The following is a 26,828-nucleotide window of genomic DNA, read 5'->3' as shown; positions in this document are numbered from 1 at the left end:
ATGTTTTTCCCCAGAGTTTGGTGTCCATTTAGCCCCCATGGGTCAATACAGTCTTTCACAACGTGCTGCAGCTGTGCTAATGGTGGAAAAACAACTTACTGTTGTGATAGGATGACTGCTAACTACCCTGCACATTCACTGTAGGCTCTGTTGTGGGGAAGAAGCTGTAATGTGACATAGAGCAAGAGGAGGATGTGAACAGCACATACAACCTGATCAACAGTGCCAAGACCCTCCTGATGGCTCTCATTGGTTGTTTCTGACCGATATTTCTGCTAGCAGAAGGACCACAAATTGAGGCAAATTACCCGTCTCACAGTATTCTGTCATGACATGGTGACAGTTTTGACAAATATGCAGAAAAAAAAAAACTTTTTCCATCAAAATTACTTACTGCACCTTTAGGGGTTTTTAAAGGAAAGCGGTCTAAATAATCCATAGTTTTTTATAGTGTATTTGGCATTTTAATTTTAAAAAAAGGTATAGATTTTGTATTGTTATTCACCACACCCTTAGACAATTTGCATAAGTAGTATGACTGAGAATTGGAATGCTGATACTGCTGAGATAAGTGGCATCTGCATGGACAGAGAAATACTAAAAGTCATTATTTTAGGTTTAAAGCAGCATTAACATTGAAACCCTGGTGGCCATTTTTTCTTCATAATGGTGATTTTTGTTGTTGTTGTTTTTAAGACTAAAACATTTATGCACTCAAAATTATAGCCCTTCCCAGCCTAATGCTCAATTACTTTTCTAATACATTAATAATCTCCTCTGGTAAAGCAACAAGTTTTTTTTAAGAAAATAGTTTTTATGTTCTCTGCTAAAGACTAATTTCTGCCTCCTGCCATCATCTGTACTTTGCATTCTTCCATAAGAAAACCTCAGCAAGGCGGAAGATGCATAAGTTTGTCCAACCATTAAATATCTTCCCTCAGATGATATAGGACTAGCAGAAGTTCTAGTCACACCTTACTTCATCCCTTATAAAAACAGTTTCCAACTCTTACAACCAGCCCCGGTTTCTGCTGTGAAATCATTATTACTGGGAGTCTAAAATTACGAGACGTAGTGCCACAAGTGAGCAGTTCCACAATCACTTTACAACACATTGATCACGCTGACAAACTACAATTAATTTCAGCTGGTCCCACAACTAGGTGTCTGTGAGCTCATTAGTTTACTGAGTGACATTTTGGCTTTTTAGTAGTAAATTCTCCGCTCATGGCTCTTCACGCTCTGACTGTTGCCCTTGCCTGTCCTCTGCACAATAGGGGCTCTAATTTCTTAATTCTCATGCGAGAGGTGGGGAGGAGGTCTGTGTGACATATAGATTCACAGACTGACACAAAAGGGTCCGTGCTGTTACCATCAGCCCAATCCCTGCAGCTTTAGAAAGTGCCTCCGACAGCTTTCAAAGATCTGCCAAGGTGCTCTCTGTGATCTAAAGACACGCGGAGAGCAAAAAAAAAAAAAAGACTTATTAAATAATAATGTTTTCACTTGAAGAAGAAAAACGTAATCCTCAAATATGGACACACACACACTTACCGACTTCAGAAATCCAGCTAAGCCCCATGTAGCTGATACAGTTTGTAGAGCTGAACTCTTCTTCTGTAAATTCCCTCCAAACTGAAACATTTTTGCCCCGTCAGTTGACATGGATATTCCTCGAAAGGCACAATGGATAAAACAGCAAGGACCCAGCGTCTTGTGGTCATGAGGTGTTGAAGAGAAAAGGATTTGCAGAAGGAGTTGGGGCTGCAGCAGATACTGAGCACACATGTTGCCTCCCAGCAGAGAGTAATCATCTACAACACTAATATTGTTACTGGCTGGATTCTCTCTCTGCAGTTTAGACAAGTACCGGGGTGCACAAACTATTGACCACTCAGGGCCAAAGGATAAAAACATAGGTGCACCAAACAGAGAAGGAATACAATGATTTTTTGTGTGTCAAAACAACACATGGTTTTGGGAAAATCTTTAGGCCTAGCACTGCTTTTGCAAAGCTTATGCTCATCTTTTGACGCTTATTTTTAATATTACTGATTGGAATATCACAATCAACATAGAAGGTGGGCAACTGAAAGTTCTCTGATTTGTAGATGTATGTCTGCTTCAACACATGTGAGTCAAAAGTAAAGGTCATTGTCAGGACTCTGGATAACTCGACTGCATATTAAGGACGTAATTCAGCCATTTAATTGAGGTGTGTTGAACCAGGGACGCAACTAAAAGTTGCAGAAAACCAGCCCTAAAGTTGCCTAACCCTGGAGTAGATCATTGGGTGTCCAACGTCCTCACAATTTCAGATGTGTCTCTGCTCCAACACAGCTGATTTAAATGCTCCAACGCTCTCATCAGCATGTCAATAACCTGCAGAGGCCTGGTAATGAACCATCATTTGTAGTCAATAGTGCATCTTTCCAACTTTGGAATTTATTTGCTTTCAACTGTTTGCTATGAAAGGACAGCAATTAAAACAAGACCACAGTGCAAAAATCCAATTTAACAGATTTCTGCAGTGTTTAGTTTGTGAAGTTGTTTTCTGATCGATCCGATGTTTGTAGCACTCGCCCTGCTAATGTCCAATCTAAGGATTAATCTTTAAACTGTTGTTTAAAAGACCAGATTTTACTTTGTAATCATATTCCCCGAATGACAGTTCTTATCAAATCTCAATTCCAACACATTTCAGTTATCTTTGCAAATAATCTTTGCAGGGTAGCGATGATTGTTGCCACCGTAAATATTAGACTTGCTAAACCTCAGTGTGCTGTGAACAGATTAGATTGATTACATACTGGAAGCAGTGCTGCCAAGTGCTGCCTCATTTGTAGTCTTGTTGCTCTTTAAAGAGTAACTCAGTAATGGTTCACAGTCACCTCAAAGTTTATCAGGACACCAGGAGAAGTTACAGTCCTTCTATAGACTGTCAATTTGGACAGTCTATGGACTTTCCGATTGGGCTGTTCATAATGGTAATATAGTGCAATATAGTGCAAGTGACCTTTATTCTGGCATGAAAGAGACTGATAAAAGGGGTTGTATTATCACACCATGTGAAACTGTGAAGTTACACTCAGTACTTTCCCTCCATGCAGCCCGATTCTTATCCTTCTCATCCAACAGCCAGACATTGCATTGCTCGGGCGAATGCTAACAAAGCTGAAGGAAGTGAGAGACTTCCACATGGAAGAGGCAATTAACAGTTCAGTGCCCCAAGGGATGGAGTGAGAAAGGCAGGGTGGGAGAGAGAGGATGTCTGGAGATATGAGCAGGCGAGTGAGGCGCGAAGGGAGAAAGTGAGGAAAAGCAAAATGTTATAGTTTAAAATACGAAACTTTGGAGCAACATAGATAAAGCCGAAGTATTGATGTCCCTATTGTTTTTTTTCTCAGAATCTCCAAACTTGAAAGATCCCAAAGATACATTAGAGAAAAACAAGAACTTGGTCAAAGGCAAGCAGATAGATCAAAGACAGAGGAAGTAGGAAGCAGCAAAAGGTAAAAATCGGAATAAAGTCAAAGAATAGCTTGAGAGGAAAAAGGGTGTGGGGGAGGAGTAAAGGGAGGAAAGCAGATAGAGGACTATTGTTATCAGAGTGAGATCTGCCAGTCAGTTCCATCTCACTCGACACAGCTGCCGCACCGATTCCATCTCCACAGCGGAGATTAAAACTGTCTAAACAAGCAAGTCTTGTATCATCTCAAACACTCAAAAAAAGACAGAGGGAGTAAACTTCCCTCCAAACTAAAGAAGATGGAGTGATAAGAGGCCAAGGCACATGCCTGCGACTCTCTTATAGAGTCATCACTTACCATCCGCTTTGCTGACATTCGGGCTGCCCGGGTAAACCGGGCCCAGGTGTTAGTGAGCGAAAGCCATCCCTCTCTGACACTGCGAGCAGACTCATCAAGCTGCTTTGACGTCCACCATCATTCTTTAAATTCTGCTTTGGGCCTTCTTCAACAAAACAACATGCTGAAAACATCAACAAAAAAAGTGGCATCGCTTAAAAGTGTTTCATTTGCAACACCTCAACTCTTGCTGCCCAGTTCTATCCAAAGGTGTCACTACATGTGAGCAAGTGGCTTTGTAGTGTACACCACAAAGCACAGATAGGAGATGTAAAGTGGAGCTTACTGTGTGGTTAATTAATTTATTTATTTCTATTTTTGGCCAGCAGAACCCATTAGAGTATGAGTCTAGAGTGGGTTGGCTTGATGAATCTGCTGTCTGTTCGATATGATGATTCAGCTGCACCATTACCATGAGCGATTTCATCTTAAGGCAAGACGAGCTCTTGCACTTTATGGTCAAAGAGATAGAAAGGGCTGCTGATGACAAAACACAAGTTAATGTGGAATGAGACGCGGGCATCTTTAATCAGGTTCATCAGATATATGGGAATGCTGACATAAATTCTAATGTAACGTGGGCCAATGAACAAATTCACGAGCAGAAACACACACAAGCTCTTAAAATTTGGCTTGGAAAAGAGATTAATGACCCACATGATCAGTTTAGTCTCGTCATTGTCCTTTGCATACGCTGCATTTATGAGCCACAACTCAAACACCCTTTTCCCATTAGCAGAAGTAAAGCTTACCATTTCAAGTCTTGACCATGACATTCCTGGCACAGTTCAGTGCACACAAAATGCAATGAACCTTACTTTTAACATTTGCATAACTGTGTCTACAATTTGCAACCTCCCTCTATTTTCCAACTAATCAAGATGAAATGGGCCCTGAATGCCTCTTCAAGAAGTATCATGACAGCATCATCATGATCAAATGCTAAGACATGAACAAACAATCCCTGTGTGGTTTAAGAGAGGCCAGGGAAGATATATGTATGAATGGGGATTGCTCTTCCTAATATATTCCACAGTAAAGACCAGTGCAGGGCCACCAGACGAGTGAGATGAATAGCAATGACTGTTTGTATGGACTGGCAGATAGAAGGAGACCCTCATTGCACTGCATTAACTTTTAATTATGACCGTCTGGGAGATTCAATTACCCATTTGAGACGAGACCTGCTAGAGTGCTACAACCAGGCTGTGCCCATCTGTGCAAGATTTAGAAAATTTTGTTTGTTTTTTTACAAAGTATCCTGGTGGTTATTTCAGGCTACATTTCTACAATTGTAAGCTGCAACATTCCTTTTGTTGTCTTTGTCTGATTGTTGTTTCCTTCACTTTGAGGTTTCTGTCCAACATCTCTTTCGCTGGCTCTACGGGACTGATCCAAGTGGATGCTGATGTTTCTCGAGTCCTTTCCTCCCAACTGTTCCACGTATGGAGTCTTAAAAGAGGTGCGCTGGGTCAGCCAGCGTGGGTTACTGTAGGACAGTGGACGCGTGGTCGACTAGAACTTGAGGGAGGCATTTTGGGACTGGTGGGAGGGCTCGGCAACAGCCAGGGACAAGGCCTTGGAGCTGGTGTCAGAGGAGGGGATGGTCAAGGGGATGGCTATTTTGGAGGACACTGGAGACCAGGACTTTCCGTCGAGGGACACCGCCTCCGTGTGGTGACGTTGGTTGAACATCCATTTGTCTTCACAAGGGAGGTCGATGAGGATGGGTTGTGTCCAGCAGGTCAACTTTGTCTGGATCCTAAAACCAATCGGACTGATGTAATCAATGGCCTCTTCAACCAGCTTCACAACCCCAACTCTACAGTGACAGACTGGGAAGGAATTGGTGGGTTTGTTTTGGCAATTACTTACAAATTGCGCATTTCCAATGAAAAAAATAGTAATACAATAAGTCATAAACGAACCCAATAACAACTGCAGCATTATGGAAGGATTTTTACTTACTCTGAACTCCACATTAATGCCTTAATGTGTGAATTTTTGCTTTTATGTTAATACTGTATACAATATACTTCAGATAGTACTATATTACTTTAGTATTGAGCTCATTTTGTTGATGGTCAGTATAGTTCAAAAGCATATCTGGCTTGGTGTCAAGGGCTGAGCTCTACAGTCAGATTACACTTTCATGAATGAAGAACGAGAAAAACATTAAATCAATATTAGATTAAATCTACTCTATTAAAGATAAATCAAGTGTGTTTTCTGACGCAAACAGATATTTGGCAACAAGAAAGCTCAAGGTTTTCAAATGGACTTTTCTTGCACTTTTTTGTAACTTGAATCAAAAGACTACAAATAGAAGATAGAAAGGTTCATAAGCTAAAGCAGTAAGTCATGATCATGTATAAGTCACCACAGTTTTTGTAAGGGCAGTGCAGTCATATTGTTGAAGGCTCCTTCATGGCCTTCCTGTTACCAAGTGGTTCATTCCCTGCATTTGGGCCAAGACACTTCCTCACTGGTAATGTCCCTTAAGTATCAACTTTAACACTCCGATATCTGACAAAATTTCAAATTGGCGAAGTTAGTTTCCAAAACCAAAATAATCTACATAACTACTAGCTTCAAGCTGAAGATGTCATACAAGAATGAGCCAGTAGATACAACTTTTCCAATATTTTGCTCCCTTTATAGCCAAAGATGCAAAATGACATATTTCTGTAAAAGCCCTGAAGGGGGGAATGACTGAAATAAAATGAGCCACAGACATCTTCTTTTCTTTGCTCCAGCGTAACTGAGTCATTCTTCCTTGTAAACATACACAACAACAATTCCAAAGTCGAAACAACAGTATGGTTTTCTTCTAAACCGATGTAATGCACAAATACGAGAGTAACAAACATTTTGAACAGACAAACTCTCACTGTCTACAACTGTAAACACAGTCTGCTGCTACATTCACTCATGATTTAGTATAGTCTGCTGTGAGCTTCTGGCTAACTGTGGCTAAACTTTACTTTTACCTGCTAAAACAACATATGAATGTAGTCAGTAACATAGCATATTCACAAGCTCTTCAGCAGTTCGTAAACCCACTTAACAGCAGTAGAGATAAGCTTCTGTGCAGACCCACACCTGAAATGGAGAATCGAAGAAATGAGCCACAAACATGTTCTTTCCTTTGCTCCAGCGCATATTGACTGAGAAGGAGGAAGCTCCCTATTTACTATTGCTCACTTACGCCAACTCCCCCTTGCTGGATTCATTTAGTTGTTACATTTACTGAATCAAGTTAGACATTATTTAACCCAAATTACTGGCAAAACATTGTAAATGTAAACAATAACATGCAAGAAGTCTGTAATGCATGCAGACTTGTTCAGAAAGAGTAAATGTATTTCTGACTTTTAATGAACACATGCCAGTTCATCGCATTTCCACATGATTGTCCTTGGGTTTTGGACTTATGGAGGAATCTGGACCCAAATTGAAGGAGTTGGCAGACAGCCACATTTAATTAACTCAGATTGTAAAAAAAATGCAATGTCACAGAAATCAAAATGGCAAAAAGTATATTATATATTGCCAGCTGTCTTTTATACATATATTATTTTTAAAAGTTTTTTAGCCTCAATTTTAATAAATGTAGCCTGGACCAGCATGCCAGGTTCATTAAAATGTCCAAGCTGATTTTTATTTATTTTTTCTTTGGTGATCCATCAGCAATTTTCTTAAATCACTGTTGCATAGAGATTCCCAGTGGTGCAACCACTGCACTTACAAAGCATGCATATGAATGTCCAAATGGTTTGACATCACCATCACTCCTTTGTTTCCTTTTAGATTTGCCTGCGGATCTAAGGAAATGCTGCTATGGGTACTGCATTGACTTGTTGGAGAAACTGGCAGAGGATATGGGATTTACCTTTGACCTTTACATTGTGGGAGATGGAAAGTATGGCGCGTTGAGCGGGACGGGACGCTGGACTGGCCTTGTGGGGGACCTCTTGAATGGAACAGCTGACATGGCCGTCACCTCTTTCTCCATCAACTCTGCCAGGAGCAGAGTGATAGATTTCACTTCTCCCTTTTACTCCACCAGTCTGGGAATTCTGGTATCCTTGATTAGCATTATTTTGTTCATTTTAAGTTTGCAGTCAACATGCTGGTGGCCGCAATTATTGGCACCCCTGATGAAGATCTGTCTAAAGCCTTAAAATAAATTAAAATTTTATGACAGTAGAATAATCTCACGCTGAGATCTTTAGAAATTGCATTAATTCATGTAACATCTCATGCTATTAAATGTTTTTTTTCTATGCTAAATCACTGGAGCCACAGGTATTGGCATTCCTATCGTCAAAGGTTTGTTCAACAACACTTTAGCCACGTTGAGACAACACTAACAGTTCTTTTATATTTCCTATCTCTTTTACAAGGTTGGACCATCAAAAAATCTGGATTTATTCTAGACAAATACGAATACAGGATCACAGATCCATCACTGTATTTAACAGTAGTCTCCTCTAATCAAATGACACCAGTTAAAGTCCTGGTGAAGTTTAGCTAACTCCTGTTTACATTTGTGATGGTATTGCAGAGTAGGCTTTTTCTGACATGCAATCAACCAATCAGTCAAGTTTATTTCAGCAACATGGCAGTTCAAAGTGCTGTACACTGTGAAAACATAAAGTCATCATCGACGCATCACACGTGAAAACCAAAAACAGACATCGCATTTTGTCAAGTGTCATTTGTTAAAATCATCGACACATATCAAATCTGTACCGATAATGCAACTCTAAAGAGATGGGTTTTCAGTCTTGATTTAAAGGAACTCAGCGTTTCTGCTGATTTGTAGTTTTCTGGAAGTTTATTCCAGATTGAAGCTGAATGCTCTTTCTCTTTGTTTGGGTTCTGGATCTGGGGATACGGAGCAGACCATTCCCAGAAGACCCAAGAGGTCTGGAAGCTCGATACGTGCAATTGGCACACGGAATGCATCTAATGGTTCTTATGACAACTCCAAGAAAACTCTCTTCACCAATGTTTGACAGTAAGATTTTGAGGTTATTTTGCAACATTTAACTGGCCTCCTGGTGGCGAAGTAAAAATAAGTCTGGCTCCAGCCTGGTGACCGAAAGGAAATGCCATCTCATCAACGAAGAGTTCAACATCAAACATGTTTAAATGCATTCATTTTCTTGGTATTTCTTTATTGGGAGAAATATCAATAAAGGTGCCAACATGGATTTGCTGAAGACATTTCATTTTCATCATGGGATATTTTCCCCAATATGTGAGATTATGCTACTGCAATAAAATATTCATTTATTTGGAGGCTTAATATACATGTTGCCAATGGTGCCAATTTTCTCATATTTGTATGAGGCAAGGCTAAAAAAAAATCTAGACTGTAATAAAGCTTTCAGAATTTTTTCTCTGCGACTTTTTCAGTAAAACCTAACACTATGTAACCTTTTAATTCTTCTGCATATTTCAGTCTTAATCCTAGTCTACTGGCAAGAGACAGATCATATTTTTTGGCAATAATTAGCTTGTGGAGCTTTGTGGAGGACTTGTTAATTATAAAAGTTCAAAACAAGAGTTAGCTCAAGAAACATCACATAGGAATATACAAACTCAATTAAGGAAAAATAAATTATTTCCTTAAAAATGCAGGCAGAATAAGCAATTAATTTAGTCTGCTTCAAACAAATTGGAATTGTGTTGACTGTGGTTATTTTCTGGAAATAAAGAGTTAGATATATCGTAACAGTTCTGGATTAAGCACAACAAGATGAAATGTTCTGAATCAATCTTAAGTTTTCTTTTTTTCCTTTTTTATGTCATTCAGGTTCGTAGCCGGGACACGGCAGCACCCATTGGAGCCTTCATGTGGCCGCTCCACTGGTCCATGTGGGTGGGCATTTTTGTTACGTTGCACCTCACAGCGCTCTTCCTCACCTTGTATGAGTGGAACAGCCCATTTGGCATGACCCCCCATGGCAGAAACAGGCTGCGTGTGTTCTCCTACTCGTCTGCCCTCAATCTCTGCTACGCAATACTCTTCGGACGCACCGTCGCCACCAAGGTAAAGAAGCTCTCGCTCTCTGTGGCGAGCAGGTGTCATGAGTGGTGCGTCTGAAAGCAGATTATTAGCCCAAACAAGTCGAGAAGAGGAAGAGAATCAAAACAGTCAGGGGTCAGTCAGGGGAAAAGGCTTGGGGAAGATGATAGAGACGACCATAACAGGAAAGATTAATAGGAGCGTGGTTAAGAGGGTAGGCAGTGATGAAGTAGAGAGATACAGAGAGGGTAATGTACGTACAGGGAGAGAAAGGGCAAAGGGTAAGTGCGCCGACAGACACAAAGGAGAGTTTGTCGGGTCGAATGATTGGGATGGATGAAAGCGGGAAAAGATTTAACGGTTAGAGGTGAACATCCGAAAGTAGTCACACACAAAGCTAAAAACAAGAAAGCAAGGGAAGGAAGGCTGCTTAAGGGCTGGAAAGGTGATAGGAAAGGAGGTAATCGGCAAGCTGACAGAAAAATTCTCAGGGTAGAGTTCAAAGTGTAATTGTGAATGTGAGAGATGAAACAGTTTGAGTGTGCTGGAGAAAGGGTGATGTACACCGGGGCAAACAACAACTGAACAAATCAATGCTTCTCTCAGTAAATAGAGTTATAATGTGCCCACTGGCAGGAAATTCAAGTCAGACATCTGTATAAGCTCAAGTAATCCGCACATACAAGGAAATCAAAACAAGCTAGTTCATAAATTATGTACATAAAAAATGGAATGACACAAGAAAACAAGTACTTAACATGGTTACAGAAATGCATTTAATACTAAGCAGAAAAGCTTTTGGCTGATACACAAACCAGCATCAAATCTTTCTCCTATGCAATTACATGTTCAGATATTTCCACAGATATTCACTTTGACTCAAGCTGCATGCCTGACTAGGCAATTGTAGTAGCTTGACTTTCTTTATTGGGCTGAATATTGGCTCAGTAAAAAAAAAGTCATCCACTCTCATTATATCTTCTTATCAAGAATGTTTCAGTAATTATTTTCTCATTTATTCTTTCTTCGATTTTATATGGGAAATACCCCAACCCCCACAAGGTTCCTATCTCCAAGCTTCACTGTTGGCGCAGTATATTGCAGTGATAAAACGCGTAATTCCTTTCATAATTATAAAGTTTCAGTGATGTTCACAAAGTCAAATTTCATTCTCCTCTGGCCAAACAACATCCTTCTAGTATTTCGTTGACTTTTCCAAATATTCAGCGGTAAGCTTTAAATAAACTCCAGAATGCTTTTTCTTCAGAAGTGGAGTCTTGTGCTGCGAGTATTTATAGTGTTCACTACAGTTGCGTTCATCATCGATCCCATGGACATGTTTTGATTCCAAGTCTCTCTGGAGTGCCTGACCCAAGACAAAGTCAAGACTAACTCATTAGAAACCAGAACAAAAGAAAAGACAGTAAATAACTGCTCTACAGGCTAACTGGTTGTATTTATATGGCTGAGTTTTATAGCGAGGTGCTCTTCCATGACATTTGGGTGAACCTAAACTTTAATGTCAGCAAACTTTTAAGTCTATGCCATTTTTCAACTAAATCTAACCTGCTGTAACAACCAAGCAAGTATCCAGAGCATAAACTATAACAAATTTGCCATTAGCTGCAGGCAGAGTGGGTGGAAACTGATGACCAACCCACTCAGAAGCCTTACTTTCTGCATATTGCACAGACAGATGGAACACCAATATATGTGTCCATCCTTGAAACATTGCTTGCATTTTAAAAAAAAAAAACTTGTTGCATTTGAATCCAGACTGCAGATTAACAGAGAATCATTTAAAAAAGATGTTCCAGCAGTGGTCTAGACTGTCTGTGCTGTTCATGCCCAGCGTGTCCAGAATGTAGAAAAGAGCAAGTCAAAATTCAGCTGAGAAAACGTGATCGCAAGGTGAGTCTTCAGATGCTTCTTGTGCGATACACACAAGTAAAGAGAAACCTCTTCATATACCATCAGTAGAGAGGAAAACAATAACATTAGTCGACACTTGCAGGTGGTGAAATTCCTTCGCAAATCCTCACTAAATTTAGACTACAAAGCTCCAACGAAGAAATGTGACTGCTTCTTGTCTGTTAATGAACATGCGTCGGCTGGTCAAACAATCTAGTTTCCTGCACCTTGTTTCCATGTTATTTATTTGACATAAATATGTAAAGATATTAAATGCGCCTTTGCAATAACGGCGTTCTTCTGGGACGTGTCAGATTTGACAGATTGTGTCACACCCACAGTCACATTGGCGCGCACGTCCAACCACAAAGCGGATGAATGATGACTCCATCTTCCATGCATTCTTTGTTTCCATGCAGCGACGCAGCCGTCCAAAAATCCATCATTGTGAAAACTTGCGCTTGTGCTGCTCAAAATTTCAAGCAGCAGCAGGTGTCATTTCCCAAAAATCGCGCCTGTCCCCCTTGTTGAGTTTGCAGCAGATCATGAAGTATTTTCAATGCATAATAATATGCTGTCCCTAAAGGAAGCTTCTCATAATAACCAAAGTGAAAGAGCTTGAAGGACTTTCCCACAACAGAACGTGACGCTGGTGAAGGCCACAAGCCAGAGCGAGTTGGTCTGCGCATGTCTTTGCTCTTCAAGTGTTGCTGGAGTCTTCACCTCAAAGCGTTACTCTAAGGTCACACGTTCGATCTTTGCAGCAGCTAATGTGTCAGTTAACGGTTGTGTTCATTAGTAGTCTCAGGACCCGTTAAAATGTCCTTCGGTAGCTCCGTGAAGCCCTTGATGTCGAGCCAAACTGTGACGTTTTCTACACGCCCTGCCTGTCGGGGAGGGAGGGCAAGTGAATCGATCGCCAACTGTTAGTGTAAAGTTCAGCTTTGATATTTGCTTTAATCCTTTCAGACATCCATTTGCTATCCCCAATTTGTTTTGGAGTGGGTTATGAGGTGCTGGAGCCCAGCCCAGCGAGAAGCAGAATATTCGTGGAGTATTATTCGAGTGGTAACACACAAAGACAAGCCTCAGCGCTTATAGAGAAATTGTAGACAAAGTAGGCAGATTGCTTCGAAATAACTTTTTGTGGTTTACATGATCGAAGGCCTTTGAGGCATCAATGAAGCAAAAAAAAAAAAAATGATGTTGAAAAGATCTGAAATTTATTTCAATGCAAAAATGCATATGTCTGCCCGATGTTTATGCTTAAAGAACTATAATTCTTTAACACAAAGAGCTGTAACAATTTTTAGATTTTGAACTCGTCATTATCTATTGTGTTGACAATTTGAGAAATTTGTCAGAGTTGTATGTGTTAATTGACAATGAGTCTATAAGTCAAAAGTTGAAAACAGGAGGAGAACAAAAGGCGGGAAAGTGACACAAAAAATTATTCATTGCGTCCACAGCTGTGTACCAAATGTCTAAATCTTCATCTGCTGTGCCATTCTCTGAAGAATATGTATTACACAGTTCTCCTGTCATTTCAGACTCAAAACAATTAAAAGCATAACAGTACAAAATAGGGAATGTGTTTTTCAACTAATTATTCATAATACATGTGTTTAATATTTTTTTATGTATTTCTTGAAATGTGTTTCTTATTAAAGTTTAACACACAGCAAGGGAGTCATTTTGACCAGGCTTTCTTTTTCACCAGGCTGATGACTTTTCTACTTTGACAGTTTATGATTTACACTACTTTTTCTTTTTTTTTTTTTTGGAAACTCCTCGCAGCCTGCTGTCAGGGAATGTGGTTTATGACTCCAGTAAATAATATCAACCAGCAGGAGGTGGCGCACAGCTATTTTGCTTTAATCAGGAGTCACAATCTGTTACATTTCATAAGTGTCAATCAGAAAGACAATCAATGAAAATGGTTGTAATGTTTCATCTTTAGCAGATTGCATGCAATTTATCTAAATACGTGACACAAAATGGCGTGGCAAGTGGAAATGGATGTAGATGAAATGTTAATGTGTGTTTATGAAATGGAGCTGAAATGATCGCTTCTTTGTAAAATATGAATTTGTTCAGTGGGGATTGTTCTTTCTTTACAAATTTTATAGCTCGTCTTCTGAAATATTACATATTTAGCTCCGATGTTTTTATATTTGTTCAGCTCAGTTTTGCGCTTCATTGTCACTCATGGGTGAAAACATAGTACACAGCATTAGTCGAGGTAGCCATAATCCGTACATCACCACAATACTGCATTCTACAACAAAAATAAAAATCACAATGCAGTTTAACATGTTAGAAAGTGTGCCATTCTCAGTCAAAATTGGTTAAGAGCTTTAATTTGTGTAAACTATAATTATCTTTATGAGAATATTGTGTTTATTTATTAAAGACTTTGCATTAGAAAGCCTTTCCTTTCTAATACAAGCAGCACATAAACAGGTTGACGTCTGCAGCCGTTTAACGTTTTGATGGTAAAATCTGAGCAACCTTTCGAGAAAAAGAAACAAACTTCTTACAATGTTGTGCCAACAAATCTTCTAATCCTGAAGCCCCCTTCTGCAAACACATTCAACTTGTGGAGACAAACAAGTATGTAGGCTAAGCTGTCAAACTGACTGAGTTAGGTGTCTATTTTAAATCCTGCTTGATGAGCTTTTCATGCAACAATGCTGTATTTTTTTTTATTTTATTTTTTTTTTGTGCTCATCAGCTGAGAGTTTGCTCGGAAAATGCTGCTTCCAGGCCTTTATTTAAATATGTTTGTATTCGGTAAATTAGAACCAGTTTGACAAGATTTATATCTCGCGTTCATTTATAAGACACAGTTTCCATAAAACAGTGCTGAGTCGGCACTAAGACGCCACTTTTATTATTACATCTCCACTGTAGAGATGTTGGAGAGCATGTAAGCTTTCCTAAGGATGACTTTCCTCCCCAAAAATGCTAATTGGAAAATTATGCTCATCATGTGAAGTCTCACTTTATTCCCTTTTCAATAGACCGACTAATTATGCTGAGTGTTCGTCACCCTCTCCACACTGTTGTGAAAGTGGGTTATAACCTTGTTTGTATAATTGATGTCCCATTAATCTCCAGTCTTTAAAACACTAGAAGTGAATTTATTTTCTTTCTTTTAAGTGGATTTTAATTGGTTCGCTAATTGAATAATTGCACATTTCAGGTGGTGAATTCCCCCTAAGTAGGCAATTTAATGAACAGATATGTACGATATGCTGCAACAAAGATGCTTGCAGTTTCTTCTCTCTTTTTTGCTTTTACCGGTTCATTGGTTTCACAATTTGTTAATTTCAGGGGAAGAAAAACTGATTTTGCATGAAGGTTTTGCGATTAAACAGAGGGAGAAGGCGGGGAATACCATTTCTGACACATTGTTAATTCTCCGTTTCGTCTTGAGCTTCAATCTTTTAGATTTGTTCAATGATTCATTCATCATCCGTCATCCCTCTGCAGACTCCCAAATGCTGGACGGGACGCTTCTTGATGAACCTCTGGGCTATTTTCTGCTTACTGGTGCTGTCAAGCTACACAGCCAACCTTGCTGCTGTTATGGTTGGAGAGAAAACCTTCGAGCAGGTTTCAGGAATTCATGACGACAAGGTAAGGTGATGTGCAAGCTGGCAAGTTTATAGCTGGAAGGTCTCTGACATACAATGCACAGCTGTAGTGGTCTGGAAAGGTATTTATACCACTCTCACTGTTTCCAGCTTAGCCAGCATGACAGACTTCAATGTGTTTTATTATGATAAACACAAAACAGTGCATTGTTGTTTTGTTTTTTTGGAATTGGAGGGAAAATTGTATCCATATATTGTATAATCATTCCTATTCAATTGAATTACCTTGAAAAAAAAAAACCAAAGCATTAATTTACCTTCAGAAGTCACCAATTGCAGTAGTAAATAGAGCCCATCTGTGTGCCACTTAATCTCAGTACAAACCCATCTGTTGTTGTGTATGTCTCTGAGGTTTCGTTAAAGAACAAAAGAGAACAAACAGCATCATGAAGACTGAGGTATACACCAGACGGGTCAGGGAAAACTTGTGGAAACATTTATAACAGTTTATAAGTTACAAGATCCTAAGTTTGAATGTCTCATGTTCGACCAATTCATGCTCCAAATCTCGAAAGAAGATGGCAAAACTTCAAACAAAGTCCTAAACTGACAAGCAAAGAAGATCAGTTGTGTTTATTGCCAGGGAACTCTGGAAGAAAGCCTGATAGAGGAAGCAATAAGTATATGTCGGGATTGGACATTCATCTTCCTAAAGGACAATATCCCTAAACAAACAGCTAAAGTTTTGATAGAATGGCTTAGAGCAAAGCATATCCATATTTGGTCAAAATGTACAGTTAACAGGTAATTTGTTGCAATATATCAACATTAATTTTAATTTCCAGTCTGCAGTTTTGCAAAGAAGACTTAGCAAGATGGTTGGTCCCTAGATAAGGAAAGCTGTTTAAAAAAAAAAAAGGCAAAATGCTTGGAGCTGTAGCTGCAGTGGAAAGTCGTTCCTCAAGCTCTGACTCGGGGGCAGACTACATTAATATGTTCAAACGACATTTTCAGAGTTTTGTGGTAAGATGTGTCCACCATGCGCAACTTTGTTTTTGAGAAAGAGACAATAAAAAAGGTGATAGTTGTAGACAAAAAGTGAAAAATGCTCAAGGGGGAAGGAGCAGAATAATTTGTCTAACATGACGACTTTTCGCTTCCCTGTTCCATTTTCGGGTGGGTTTGGAGTCGCTGTGAATTTCTCCTCAAGTTCCATCATTTTTCTCTTTTACTTCTCCATTACCGTCTCGGCGTTATCCTTCACCATCCTCCCCAGCTGCACCATCCCTCTCTGGGCTTCCGCTTTGGGACGGTGAGGGAGAGCAGCGCCGAGGACTACATGAAGAAGAGTTTCCCAGAGATGCATGACTACATGAGACGTTTCAACCAGCCCACAACGCCAGAGGGTGTGCACATGCTAAAGTAAGGCTTAAAGCACGCTCTTTTCTATTCTCGAGTCGCTGCTGTCCAAGTCCAAACACTCTTGTGTGTGTTGCGTCTGCTCGCCCTACTTCTCCACATCTGTTTGGAGCAGTTCGATTATGTCCTAAAGATTCGTTTTGAATTTCAAGGAGAGCAGTCAAAGGCTAGATGTGTTTTTGTAGGTTTTGTGAGATTTGTTGCCATTTTTCCGCCCGAAGTAATGTTCCCTCTAATCCATTTTTCTCTGTTTTCTTATTAAGAGAACACGGTACTTTGCAATTGCACCTGTCAAAGAAACAAACGAACACCAGTTGATGTATGCATTCGCACTCCGCATTAACATGACCTTTTTTTTTGTTGTTTTGTTAATGCAAATCCATTTCGGATGAAGGTATAAGTGAGGTAAAGCTAGACATAAATTGCACTGACAACATGCTTGCAATGGAGGGGGAGGAATTGTTTTCTTATTCATAATGAGTTTTTGGAAAATAGGAATGAATGCAAGTCAGGGCCAGACTGAGGTAATTATCGCTGGGAAGGAACGGTTCGGTGGGATGCTGAATGGGGACAGAAAGCAGATGAAAGCAAGGAGGCAGGGCATGTTTATTTTTAAAGTTTAAGCAATTCACTAGGTCTGCAAAAGTGATTCGTATACGGCATTACAAATCGTAAAGTGGATGAAGCACAAAGGTGCAAATAAAAGAAATATTTTCAGTAGGGAGAGAAGGGTTTATGTAACTGCGGGATCCAGTCCTGTGGGGGCCAGCTGAAATATGGAATTTGAGTGACCCGGCATCTAAATATATTCACACTGGTAGGTCTGTTCTGTGGACGCTGGGAGAAAGCCAGAGTACCTGTGGAAACCCCACATGTGCACAAAAAGGACAATCAAATTCTAAACAGAAAGGGCCACAGCTGGGATTTGACCCCGTGACATTCCTGCTGTAGCACACCGCCAAGCACCACCATGCTGCCAGATTTCTGTACATGCCTGGGCGTCCATTAAAAGGAGATACACACATTAACTGGCCATTTTATTAGGTATGCTCATTCAACCAACAAATTACAAGGCAACTCATTTCACTGACATTTAAATCGAGTATCAAAATGAGCATAAAGGGACTCACGTGACCTTGAACAGAAATAGCAATGTATATACTATAAAAAAAAAAAAATTCCCTTCTCACCCACCGCGGGTGGTTCTTATCCTCTGAGCTCGGGTCCTCTACCAGAGGCCTGGGAGCTTGAGGGTTCTGCGCAGTATCTTGGCTGTGCCAAGGACTGCACATTTCTGGACTGAGATGTCTGATGTTGTTCCTGGGATCTGTTGTAGCCACTGCTCCAGTTTGGGGGTTACTGCCCCGAGGGCCCCGATGACTACAGGCACCACTGTGGTCTTCACCTTCCAGGCCCTCTCCAGTTCCTCCCTGAGGCCCTGGTATTTCTCCAGTTTCTCGTGCTCCTTTTTCCTGATGTTGCAATCACTTGGTATTGCTACATCTACCACAACGGCTTTCCTCTGATGTTTATCCACTACGACAATGTCTGGTTGGTTCGCCATTACCATTTTGTCTGTCTGGATCTGGAAGTCCCACAGGATCTTAGCTCTGGCGTTCTCCACCACCTTTGGGGGTGTTTCCCACTTTGATCTTGGGGTTTCCAGTCCATATTCTGCACAGATGTTTCTGTACACTATGCCTGCCACTTGGTTATGTCGCTCCATGTACGCTTTCCCTGCCAGTATCTTGCACCCTGCTGTGATGTGCTGGACTGTCTCAGGGGCCTCCTTGCACAACCTACACCTTGGGTCTTGTCTGGTGTGGTAGATCTGGGCCTCTATTGCTCTGGTGTTTAGGGCCTGTTCCTGGGCGGCCAGGATGAGGGCCTCTGTGCTGTCCTTGAGTCCAGCTTTTTCCAGCCATTGGTAGGATTTACTGATATCAGCCACTTGGGTTATTTGCTGGTGGTACATCCCATGTAGGGGTTTGTCCTCCCATGATGGTATCTCTGGCACCTCAACCTCCGTTCCCTGTTGTCTGAGACATTCACTGAGCACATTGTCTGTTGAGGCTTTGTCCCTGATGTATTTATGGATCTTAGTTGTTTCGTCCTGGACAGTGGTTCTCACACTCACTAGTCCTCTGCCTCCTTCCTTGCGGCTCGTGTACAGTCTCAGGGTGCTGGATTTGGGATGGAACCCTCCATGCATTGTTAGTAGCTTTCTGGTCTTGATATCTGTGGCTTTTATCTCCTCCTTTGGCCAGCTAATTATTCCAGCAGGGTATCTGATTACTGGCAAGGCATAGCTGTTTATCGCACGGATTTTGTTCTTGCCATTGAGCTGGCTTCTCAGGACTTGCCTTATTCGTTGGAGGTATTTAGCTGTGGCTCCTTTCCTTGTGACCTCATCGAGGTTGCCATTTGCTTGTGGTATACCTAGGTACTTGTAACTGTCCTCTATGTCTGCTATTGTTCCTTCTGGGAGTGAGACCCCTTCTGTGTGGATGACCTTCCCCCTCTTTGTGACCAGCCGACCACATTTCTCTAGTCCGAATGACATCCCAATGTCAGTGCTGTAGATCCTGGTGGTGGATCAGTGAGTCGATGTCTCGCTCACACTTGGCGTACAGCTTGATGTCATCCATGTAGAGTAGGTGACTGATATTGGCCCCATTTTTGAGTCTGTATCCGTAGCCAGTCTTGTTGATAACTTGGCTGAGGGGGTTCAGGCCTATGCAGAACAGTAGCGGGGACAGAGCATCTCCTTGGTATATGCCACATTTGATGGACACTTGTGCAAGTGGTTTGCAGTTGGCTTCAAGGGTGGTTTTCCACAGCCTCATCGAGTTTGCAATGAAGGCTCTCAGAGTCCTGTTGATGTTATACATCTCTAAGCATTCAATGATCCAAGTATGCGGCATTGAGTCATAGGCTTTCTTGTAATCAATCCAAGCCATGCACAGGTTGGTGTGTCGGGTTTTGCAGTCTCGGGCAACTGTGCGGTCTACGGGAGTTGGTGTTTGGCTCCTCTGCTATTTACACCGATACCCTTCTGTGCCGTGCTCATGTGTTTATCCATGTGTTTGCTTATCTTGGCCGCTATGATGCCTGACATGAGCTTCCAGGTTGTGGAGAGGCAGGTTATTGGTCGGTAGTTGGGTGGGACTGGACCCTTTGATGGATCCTTCTGGATTAGGATTGTCCGCCTTCAGTTAACCATTCAGGGTGAGTCCCACTTTGTAGCAGCTGGTTCATTTGGGCTGCCATTCGCTCATGGAGAGCAGTGAGTTTCTTTAGCCAGTAGGCATGAATCATGTCAGGCCCTGGTGCTGTCCAGTTTTTTCATACCTGAGACTCTTTCTTGGACATCTGTCACAGTGATGGTTACCGGGGCTTGCTCAGGGAGGTTGCTGTGGTCCTCTCGTAGAGAGATCAGCCACTGTGCATTGCTGTTGTGGGACGCCTCCCTTTCCCATATGCCTTTCCAGTATTGTTCCGTCTCCAGCCTTGGTGGGTCTGCTCTGTTGTTATTGTTACCCTGCCATTGAGAGTACACCTTAGCTGGTTGAGTGGAGAAGAGCCGGTTAATCCTTCTGGATTCATTCTCCCTTGTGTATCTCTTTAGGCGGCTGGACAAGGCTTGGAGCCTCTGTTTGGCAGTCTCGAGTGCTTCAGGTATGGGCATCTGCCTGTACTTTCTGGGTACTGGTCTTTTCATTGCACCCTTGTGGAGCTCTGACAGTTGGCTCACTTCCCTCCTTGTTACCTTGATTTTAGCCTCTAACCGTCTTTTCCATGGTGGGTATTGGGTCTCATGGTTGCTCTTATAGCCAAGTATCTCAAGGATCACTGATGCTGAGTTGTAGATCAGCTCATTGGTTTCTGTTATGGTGTTGGTAGGGATCGTTCTCAATGCTGCATTCACATTCTCAATGAGACTTTCAGATGGTACTTCACTCAGCCGTTGTAATTGGCGCCGGGGAGGCCTGGTTGTCATTCGGGTCATGATTCTCTCTCTCAGGTCAGCAGCTGTCTCGTTCAGCTCTGTTTCGCTCATTGGGCCGTGTATCCCCTCACTGGGTGGGGACTTGTAGTTAAGTCCCCACAGTCCTGACATCCGGGTTCCTCCCTTTTGCCGTAGCATTTTGTGTTGTATCTCGTCAATCTCAAGTTGTGATAGCAGTTGCCGTTTGCGGATGTTGGAACACTGAGCTACTAGTTGTTTAGCGCTTAGTGTTGACTGGGGATGTCGAAGTAACCATTCCTTCCCCAGTCTTTGCATGTAACCTCTCTCACTAGGGTTACTTGAGTAGTAGCAATCCAACAGATCCACATTTTCATCTCTCGCCCATTTCCGTCTTGTTCCAGTAGCCCATTTGTCATCAAGGTGCTCTGGTTCCCCAACACCTGACGCAGACCTTGTTTGGCCGGGCGACGTCTGAGCCGGCATGTTATGCAACTTAGTATCTCTCATGGTATGAGGTAGGCAGTAGCTTGAAGCGTCTTGCCTAATGACACAGACTGGATTCCAACCCTGCCCTCTCGGGTGATATACTGATGCATTATGTATTGAGATATCCAGTCAGCTATATATATATATATATATATATATATATATCCAGTCAGCTATATATATATATATATATATATATATATATATATATATATATATATATATTATATATATTTATATTGCTGATCTATATAATTCATTTGGAGAAAACCATCCATCCTCGCTGCCTCCCTGCACAATTCACGACAGACAGGTGTGTGGTTAAAAAGGCTTTGTAGATGTGAGATAAGGATTGCAGAATGGTTCAAGAAGACAAAATTATACAGTTCGCTCAATTGGTCACTCGTAAACAACCGAAGTTTACAGAAAACATAGATGGGCTACAGCAGCAGTAGACCACCTCTGATTGGCTGAATGTGAGGCTTCTTTTTAAATCATCAAATCTCCATTAAAGTCAGATACAAAACAATAAAACATGTACATTCAGAACAACCCATAAAATTGAATATGGCAGTAGAAAAAAAGAAAATAAAGGATTATAAGAGAAATTGCCTGATAGGGTGAGATTTCACATTAGCTGCAAGATTTAGATGCTAGAATTTAAGGCATCACGTCCAAGTTTGTGGCTGTTCGCAGTAGTATGAGGTTGTTTGGGATACTTTCTTGCCCCCCCTTGAGCTCCTCAGGGCAGGCTGTTGAGTTTTAAACAACACAGCCTGTACCTGAGTATTTTTGCTGACAAGGCCCATGCCTTTATAGCCTGTATAGCCCTGGATACTTGTGGTAGGGTAAGTTCAAGCCTCAATCTGGTTTCTTGAACAAAATGAGTTCGCAATACTCTAATGGCCTAAGGATCTCAGTCCTATGGAGCACTTTTGGCATGTTGTCAAGTGAAATATTCACGTATTCATGGATATTCAGCCGAGAACTCTGTAGCAACTCTGTGATGCTTTTATGTTGATGTAAACAAAACTCTTTAAAGTTTTTGACAAGAAGTTGAATGTATAACAAGAATATTTAAGGCAGTTTTAAAGGCAGTGGAGTTCAACTCAGTACCTGCAAAGCTTTGAACGTTTTTCAAACAGCACCAGATCCCACTGCCAACTCTCGTCAGTGTTAGTGGAGCCAGGCATGGAATCGCTTCGGATGTTATGTTCTCCGATCTGAAAAAGATTCGATTTTTGGGAGGGTGGGAACCAGTCAAGCTAAACATCAACTGACTCTGGTCACCAGATGATTTCTGGGTTTGTTTCTTCTATAATGATGATTCAAATACATCAAAGAAAGATAAGGAGAAACATTTTGATACAGAGGTGACTGTCTTTGGTAATCCAGATCAACTCTTTGCTAAATTTGTATGGAACAAGTGGATACCTGACTCTAGATCTACCTACCTTGGTCCAGCATTAAAACTGCCTTGGTGAAGAAACTTCACATGAACCTTTTTAAAACATATACTGTGAAAGTCTATATTTTGAAAATATTTAATCATATTTTTATGTTCTTTGGCATCAGCTCATGATGCTTTTCTGCTGAACATAAACACTCACGCATGCATTACACACCACCTCCACAATCTCTGTTTTGATCATATTCCTGTTGTGATGTTGATTTTGAACATGTAAACAGCTATTTTGAGCTCACTGTACCTGAGTTTTACACCAACGCATCCAGAACATCTCACTTCTGTGACCGAGCAGTGCAGCCGAAGTGCTGGTTTCTGGGCCGCTTTGCCAGTTTCTTCAAAAGTTCGGCTTATCCTGCTGATTGTTGTGACAGTAAAGAAGGATGAAAGTGACAATACTGAAACCCTTCAAAGTCCTCAACTTTATTGAACCTGTTAGATCAGTGCATAAATTCTTCCTTCATCATCCTAAAATTTTCAAATAAACCGTATCGCGAGTTAGGTAGCGAAGACTCTCAAGGCTTCATAACTTATTCCGTAACATCTGACAGGGCAGCCTTCAAAAGCTTCACGGAAAACTAGCGGAATGAACACAGAATGCAAGGGCTTAAAAAGTACGTTTGGACCGGCTACATGCAGCATTGAAGACAGATGATGCTATAACCGTACAGGCACTTGTCAGAGGCGCTGCCTGCTCCTTAAAGCACCAGCAGAGATGTGGAGATAGAGCATGTGCTGACTTTGTGATACCAGTGGGAAGATACAAAGCGCTTGTTCAGAAAAAGAGGATGATGAAGGCAGTGTTTGTTTGTGTGCAAGGCAAAGCTGAATTGTAAGACACAGCAGCACAGGGAGCCCGAGTTGGAATGTAAAATACTGTGTTGGCAGAACTACTGACCCCAATACTGCTCACAAATCTTAGAAGGAAAAACCCAATCCTTCCTTGGCTACTTTCACATATGCAGAGGGCTCAGAAAATAACTTGCACACACTCCACCTGTGAACACACTTGAAACATGCCTTTCTGGCTGTCGTCTTTTATGCATCCGCGTGCACACGCGCGCTCGTACACGGGGAAACCCAATTCTTATTCCAAGGCCATGCATCGGTTGAATTCCGACCCTCTTTAGTCCCGTAAGTTGTCTCTATCCTCTCTGCTCCCCCACGCCTCATATTTGACAGGCCGAGATATCGAAAAACAGACTTTCCATCTTTGCCAGGAAAGCAAAGACTTTGTAAAGTCAACCTTTTGTTTCGAGGCTTATGTCCTGAATAGCAAGTTTCTGGAAATTTGATCAGGCTGGTCGGATTTTTTATTAGATTTTTTTTTTTACCAATAGACAGTAACAATATCTTTTCATGTCTGTGCACTTATGGAAATTTAATGATCTCGGAACCTGGGTGTGTATGGGCTTACGTTGAAAAAGTGAATGTCTTTATCTTAGGTAAGCAAGTATATTTTTCAGACTCTGAGTGTTGTGCATCCTTAACCACAGTGGTCAGCAGCACAGGGATGGTCTGTAATTAGGGGTCAATTAGGGTCGATTGGATCAATATCGCTGGAGCAGGAGAGTCCTCTGCAGAGTGCATAATGCCTTATCAGTCTGTTGCAGAGCCTGTTGGTTTAGGTAATGATATATGTGTTTACAAAGTGTATTGGAGCATGGTTAATCTAATCCTCCCTATAAATGACGAGCTGACATGACAGCCTCACATTCAGAATCGTGGGCATCAGGGTTGAGGAGAACTCAATCTGGCGTATGTTTATATTTACTTTTCTTACAGATTAGAGGTCTTTAATTAATCCGTCACTGTCTCTCTCTTTTTCTTCCTCTTTTTCTTCTTGTTGCTATGTGTGTATGTTGGTGGTGAAGGACAGATCCTCCGGCTCTGGATGCATTCATCATGGATAAAGCCCTGCTCGACTTTGAGGTCTCCATTGATGCAGACTGCAAGCTGCTCACAGTGGGGAAGCCTTTCGCCATTGAAGGTACACACGCCAGCAGACTCACACACTTGTTTATGTGACTTGCAAGGAATTTTTATTGACCAGCGGTCAGGGTCCTGTCCCTCTCCCCCGGGCAGTGTTTTGTAAAATAATTTTTACTGGCCCTCTCTTGATCTTATCGCATATTTCTGGGTGGCTTACTTTAAAAACAACAACATCACAGGGCTTATCTGAACTTTGATCGAACTAAGTGTTTGGTTTCTAATAAGGGATCAGAACAATTTTGAGGCTTAATTTCCATGAAATGTTTGACTGTTTGAACACCCGCTTCATCGTCACATGACTTTGGTGGAGCAATATATCTATTGTGTCGACAATCTTTCCATAATACGTTGAAGAAAAACATCAGACTTCCCAATTCACTCGTCAGGGTTCAGTTTTCTGGTTTTCCACATGCAGTGCCAGTCGGAAGTATAGTTATGTTCATCATTTTTAAACTTTGGTAATTTAATAATGGATTACATTTGAAATTTTTTTTTATCCATGTGAGAATCTTTATACCACCATAAATTTCTGTGATTATTCTAAAATAATACTTACATGCACAAATTTGAATTCATAATGGATATCTAATCAACACATGGAGGGATATACATACAGATATATACATACAGATCTGGAAAAACTTAAGAGACAACTAAAATGATCAGTTTCTCTGATTGAACCTTTACAGGTATATGTTTGAGTAAAATGAATATTACTTTTTTTTATTCTATGAACAAGTAACAACATGTTCCTGAAATTTCAAGCAAACACTTTGTATTTATTTGTAAAAAATGAGGAAAGGTCAAAATAATGAAAAATATGCAGTGCTTTCAGACTTCAAATAATCTTTAGTCCATATTCATTTAGAAACAACAGTACTGATGTTTTAACTCAGGAAGAGTTCAGAAATCAATATTTGGTGGAATAACCAAGAGGTTTTCAATGGGGTTCAGTGCAGTGGTCTCTTCATTTTTTCCAGAGCTGTACATCTCCACTAATATTTGAATAAACAGGCTCTAGTAGAGAAACCACATCCTTTTGTTGTCATCAACAAGTTTCTGGTATAATTTTGCCTGGTTTTTGGTCACTTCTCAAAATTGCTATAATTCACTTAAATTTTTTAGTTTCTGGACTGCACAGCAAAAAGTCTCTTGATTGAATCCTGGCCATTTTTCTGGGTGGAACTTGAGTGTTCTCTGCACTGGATATATGGGGTATATGTGCAATTGTAGTCTTGTATGTGTGTGTCTGAGAGTCTGTGGTGGTGTGTGGGTGTGTAAAAGAGAGAAAAATATATTTTTTTGTTTTTTGTCTTAAAGGGCACCCCATATGGATAAACTAGGCTGACATCAGGTTTCTGGAATGATCCGACCTCAGGTTTATAGAAGTCCTAAGAGAATGCTTAAAAGAGAGGTCTGTTACAGAAAAATAAATATTTTAAATTAACTCCACTAATTCTTCCAAGAAGTGTGAATCTAATATTCAGCAAGAGAATTTCCAGAAGTTTGTTGCTGTCTATAAAAATAGTGTGGTTGAGGAGCAACTTGCTAAGATACATAAAGGCATGAGAAAGGATGTATGTATGTATTTATAGATGAACGTCCGGGTAATTTTGACCTTAAACCACTACAACAAATGTTCATCTAATTATCTTGTTCAAAATTCGCTGAAGTTGTTTGTTGTAAGATCAGTCCACCACAAAAACAGTTTTATTTCTCAATTAAAAGCTTAACTGCTTACCAGCCTTTTAAAGATGGCACATCTGTATTCACAGAATGAAGGATGGCTATCTATCTCATACTCACACACTCATCTTAGAAAGATCAGTTTTCTGCTGTGAACTCACGCAAAGATCAAGATCAAATGCTGTAGTCAGCAACATGACTGACAGGATAACAAGTGTGTGAGCTTATAATGCCCCCGGGGTACTGAGCCATCTATTATTAATAAGACAATGTTAGACAAGAAGACTTTGGACTTAATGATCACAAGTTAGACTAACAGCAAACCAGCCATAAGGCCCATAAACAAATCCATAGCCAGACAGGAAACACCTAATGACCCGCATAGGGGTTTAGTTTA

General features: G+C 40.9%; 1 protein-coding gene across 1 annotated transcript in view; it reads left to right on the top strand.

Moving 5' to 3' along the window:
* The window catches only part of grin3ba (glutamate receptor, ionotropic, N-methyl-D-aspartate 3Ba), a 109,499-nt gene that overhangs the window by 62,802 nt on the left and 19,869 nt on the right, over positions 1–26,828 (top strand). Inside the window, exons 3-8 of the mRNA XM_055038737.1 lie at positions 5,219–5,715; positions 7,677–7,948; positions 9,691–9,927; positions 15,310–15,456; positions 16,690–16,835; positions 24,628–24,743. Of these exons, the coding sequence (XP_054894712.1) occupies positions 5,219–5,715; positions 7,677–7,948; positions 9,691–9,927; positions 15,310–15,456; positions 16,690–16,835; positions 24,628–24,743 (1,415 nt within the window). The remainder of the gene's footprint in view (positions 1–5,218; positions 5,716–7,676; positions 7,949–9,690; positions 9,928–15,309; positions 15,457–16,689; positions 16,836–24,627; positions 24,744–26,828) is intronic.

This window comes from Poeciliopsis prolifica, unplaced genomic scaffold (assembly GCF_027474105.1).
Source record: "Poeciliopsis prolifica strain line A6 unplaced genomic scaffold, Auburn_PproV2 SCAFFOLD013, whole genome shotgun sequence".
Taxonomy (NCBI): domain Eukaryota; kingdom Metazoa; phylum Chordata; class Actinopteri; order Cyprinodontiformes; family Poeciliidae; genus Poeciliopsis; species Poeciliopsis prolifica.
The sequence above is the reverse complement of the archived record's forward strand: the minus strand, read 5'-3'. Positions and strand labels throughout refer to the sequence as shown.